The 4,762-nt window shown below is 42.4% G+C and overlaps 1 protein-coding gene across 1 annotated transcript in view; it reads right to left on the reverse strand.

Moving 5' to 3' along the window:
• Positions 1–4,762, reverse strand: part of LOC109294023 (protein argonaute-4) — a 41,835-nt gene that overhangs the window by 6,420 nt on the left and 30,653 nt on the right. Inside the window, exons 14-16 of the mRNA XM_019512211.1 lie at positions 3,196–3,330; positions 1,521–1,622; positions 1,082–1,281 (exon numbers count right to left, since the gene is read on the reverse strand). Of these exons, the coding sequence (XP_019367756.1) occupies positions 1,082–1,281; positions 1,521–1,622; positions 3,196–3,330 (437 nt within the window). The remainder of the gene's footprint in view (positions 1–1,081; positions 1,282–1,520; positions 1,623–3,195; positions 3,331–4,762) is intronic.

A 4,762-nucleotide genomic window follows, 5' to 3' on the forward strand; every position in this document is an offset into this window, starting at 1 on the left:
TGCTACACAGAAAAAAAAAAAAGGGGGGGGTCCCATCAGCACTGAAACCCTAAGCAATGCCTTAAAGGCAGAAAAGGGACTGATAGCATTTGGGTTGTGAGCAGTGGAGGAGCGAGACTCAAAGCTCAAAAAAGGGCAGTGGTGGCAAGTAAGCATGAAGTGGAAAGAAAAATGAAAGCAAAAGGAGTAATAACCAGAACAGCAACAGGGCTGAGGATGACAGAGAGAACACAGGAGCAAAGAGTAAGAGAGAGAGCTGAGGCAGCAGAAGACATTGGGCAAAGAATGAAGAGAATGATAGCGGCACGATGACATACTGGCACATCAGGAGCAGCACAGCAGGAAGACATGGAAAATGAAACAAGAGATGGCAGAGACTATCGGAGACTGTGGATAAAGGTAATACTAGCTGGCAATGGGACGGGGACGGGAATGACAATGAACAGAAATGACTTTTTGGAAAAGATACTGTTTGAGATATTGGCAGGGGGAGCAGCTAACCAGCTTGATCATGTTTCAATATCAAAAGACTTAGAAATTCACCTACTAGAACACAGAAGGGTATAAAAATTTATGGAATACATATGTAGAGGAAAGTATTAAAAAAAGCTAAAATTCATAGCACTGGGAGAAATGTCAAGGGAGAAGGTGATTGTAGTATGAATGTATACAGATTTATTAGAGGCAGAAGACATAGAAAGGTGGATGGAACGGTATGTTCAAAGAGTAATGTGGGTAGAGAAAGTGCAGAATAAATATGGTATCTGGACAGGGGCATGGCAAGTACGAGTAATGTTAAAAGCAAATGAGTGGAGTCCAGGTGGGGCGCAGTACCTGTCACCTGTGATCCAGCTGGATCAGACCTCTGCCCAACGTGTGACAACAGATGACATGTGTTTTACCCAACAGAGTGGATCCACTATGGAGGGATACATCCTGCCATGGCTAAACTGCTTCATTTGGAAATGTCTTCTTGTACCCTAAATTTTACTCTTCATTTACAAGGACAAATCTGTTTAAACAGTCTATTGGATGAGCATACAGATAGAAAGGCCTTACTAGTGGGCAAAAGACTGCTCACCTGTCATGATCCTTGTCCACAAGGTGGTATCTTGCCCTAAATGCTACCAGCCTGGCATAGTATGCAGGAGCTGGAATGGAGACTGATCGTGTACATCGGACATATGTGTGACACAGCTGGTAAGTCAGCAGCTGCAGTTCATCTGCGGTGAAACAGTTGTCATCCCACAAGACCTGATAGTGAGATGGGCGGCTGGTTCCCTGGGGGAGAAGGCAGATAAGGCGGTTAAAGCTCCAGCCCCTCTACATCAACATAAGGCAGTTTCTATGCTCTACTGACAGGTCAGCATCTCATAACCAAATCTTCAGGCTTTAATAAAGGTAAAGTTGATGCAACTACAAGGCTGCTCAAGTTGAAAACATAAGATGCTACCATCCCTGAGTGAGAGCTGTTGGTATCTTGCTCTCACAACACAAGCTCAGCAGTACTGGTGAATTACCTGAATCCCTGCATGACTACAGAGGTAAAAGTCAAACTCTGAAGGATGTGTGATGGTGCTGTCTACAGTAGTGCCTGCTGGTACGTTACCACTTTTACCCACCTATAGGGAGAAAAATATAGAATTAGCATATTTATTTCTACAAGTGCTATGGAACGCCCTTGCTAGAACTGATTTTAAGCTGTTGGTAAATTTAGAGCTCTTGAAGGTGAAGAAATGCTGAAGTCCTTTTTTCAAAAAAAAAAAAAAAAAAAAAAAAAAAAAAAAAAAAAAAAAAAAAAAAAAAAAAAAAAAAAAAAAAAAAAAAAAAAAGAAAAAAAAGAAATGGCATTCATTTTTGGGAGCCTTGCTATAAACCCTACTATTCCCCACCATCCCAGACCTTTACCAGTTTTAACATGGTTGAAATGTGTAAGGTTATCTGAAAATCCCAGGTCAGGCTATAATTTAAACATGACTGCTCCCAACATCATTATAATTGTAGAGTGAGGGTTTGGACAGATATTCATTTGCAGTGCTACAAAATGTCTTAGCACTTTGTAACACTACAAAAATATAGGCTACAGAGACATTCCATCCTCCCCACCTCCACTGGAGGGCTACAAGGTTGCCTCAAAGGAAAGCTCTCCAGCCAAGAGATGATAGTGTGGGGCCTAAGGAGCATTTCCCTGACCATGGCAGGTTTATCACTGACAGCCTGCCCTCTCTCCTGACAGGGAAGTGGGTAGGGTATCAGTGATCAGCAGGCAGCTGCAGAAAAGGAACAGGTGCTAAAGACAGCCCTCTACCACCCGTGGGGTTGGCAGGAGTAAGGAGAACTGCTTTCCTCACTATATTATCTCTGGTAATGCCAGACATCTGCTGGGGTGCAAGAATTGCTGTCATCCCTTTAAAAGCCCCTGCAAAAACCAGGACCCTTACAGCAGTGGCAGCAATTCCCACAAAAGGTGGCTCTGTCACAGCCAGAGTCAGCAAACCTGGAGATCTGCTGGCCTCAGTGGCCGTAACAGCTGCCCCTGCCCAGCTCCGCCATTCAGTGACCAGCTCTCTCAAGGACTCTTCAAGAAGCAATAGCAGCAGGGTCCCAGCAAGGCACCCTGACAGTTCACTTATCAGAAAGCCAGTTGCTCTCTTTCTGTACAAGTGTTACACACAGTGCTACAGAACTGGGAAAATCCTCTCTAAAATTGATATTATCACTTTCACTGTCATTGTAGTGCTGTAAACAGCTCAAATGGATGTATGCTTGCTTTTCAGCACTACAAGGGTGTATTTAGGTCTACAAACATAACACTTGTCCATTGACTAAAAGCAAGGCATAAATTTAGGTACATTACTGAAGTCTTAGATTCCTTCTGCAGTCTTGTATATACCATCCTACTGGGTCTCACATTCATCAACCAAACTTAAGACCAGGAACTTTTTTAAGAAGAAAGGCCACGGCTATGTGGAGGTTGTGACACGAGCAAAGTCTCTCCTATTTATTTAGACAAAGTAGGCAAGATTACTGATCCCTCAGCTTGGTGTTATGGATCACCTGCTACAAAGCCCACTCTGTTATGAACTACTTCATCCTGCAAAGTAGAACTAACCCACTGTGTTAGTGAGTGACCTGAATGTCACCCATTACCCAGCTGTTCACCCATTAACAGAATTTCTCCTTAAAATTACTTGCCCTTTCAGTTTTGTCAGCACAGAAGAGTCTGGTGTGATGCCTTTTCTGCACAACAATGTAGGTTATTCCTGGTCTATAATCTTCTTCCAAACTAATGCAGGCCTTCCGGATTGCTATCAATTCTGGCCACGCAACCTAAAAGATTTAAGAGTTGAGAGCTGCAAGTCATATAGGCGATAGTATCCTCTTTGTTCCGCTGAATGGGTGCAATTTTATAAAGAAGAAAGTTTAAAAACAAGATAATTGCACTCTGTTACTCATGTGGAGAGCATCAGGAAAGTTCAAAATGTTGCTTATTAGAACTAAGGAATCTTGTCCCTCAAGATCTAAATTAAAAGCCCAGTGTTCTCACCTGAATTTTCTAGGGGAGTTACGTTAAACATGAAATACAAACAGGTCAGCTACCTACATGCAGCCTAAAGGATCCCATGTTTTTATCTCTCACATGCAGTCCCTATGGGGAGGAATGTGGCATGCAAATGCCATAGAGAATATTTCACCCATAATGGAAAAAACTTTGACTTATGTCAAAACAAATGTAACTTTTTCAGAAATCTGTACTGGGGTTTTAATGCCTGTGCGAAAGTGACAAAGCCTCTTATGGCAGTCCCTGGGATGAGACGCTTAGTATGGGATTAACTGCACTCACTCCGTCTTCCAAAGTACTATACAAAGGGCTGACTAGACATTTACAAGATTCACATTTTCAGTCTTGAGGAGTTCTGGTGCTTATCTACATTGGAAGTTCAAATGCAATAAGCCAAAGATATGGAGTTTGCAAGTGCAATAGCTGCTCTACAATAAATCTGCATGTGGACATGCATAATACACAGAAGGCCAGGCTGTTCCACCTACTAGGCATCTAAGTGGACTTGGATACCTAAGTGAGATTTTATTTCACATTGCTCAAGTCCTGAAAAAAAAAAAAAAAAATCAATGAATGCATTTACTTTTGTAACATACCACCATCTCATGCTTAAGACTGAGTCATGAAAAAGCAGCAAGAAAGAGGAGGACCCACCCACCTTTTGCATTAACTGTTTTTCAGGAACTGTAGCAGGGTGGAATAGAATTGCACTTAGGAAGCTAACTCTACTTACACACTTAAAAAGGTAGAATACAGCCTGTCCCTAAGTGCAAGATAACTGCACTCCTTTCAAAGCAGAGTGACCTACCGTATAGAAAGGCACTGAGAACTTCCACACAGGGAGTCAGTGTGAACTGGCTATTGCACTGTAAACTCTATTCAAAAGTGTGCTGCACTCTAACTTGCAGGTAGGCAAGCTCTAATCGTTTCAGAACTGAAGCTCAAAGCTGTCAAGCTACTCTGAGCCAGATGTGTTGGCAACAGTCTTCCTCTTAGTGGATAATATATGTAAAAGGGAGCAGAGGCTGTCAGAACATTGTCTGTTAAGGACACTTCCCCTCCAGCAAGAATGCATTTCTATTAATATTTGCATTCTGAAGCACAAGGTGTCATTCATACCCAAGGGGACACTGCTAGAAAATACCTGTTTCATTTGCCCCTCTGATACTCCTCCCCGGTAGTAAATGATCCGAGTGGGCT

The sequence above is a fragment of the Gavialis gangeticus genome, unplaced genomic scaffold, assembly GCF_001723915.1.
Source record: "Gavialis gangeticus isolate Ggan-Ray unplaced genomic scaffold, GavGan_comp1, whole genome shotgun sequence".
NCBI classification, from domain to species: domain Eukaryota; kingdom Metazoa; phylum Chordata; order Crocodylia; family Gavialidae; genus Gavialis; species Gavialis gangeticus.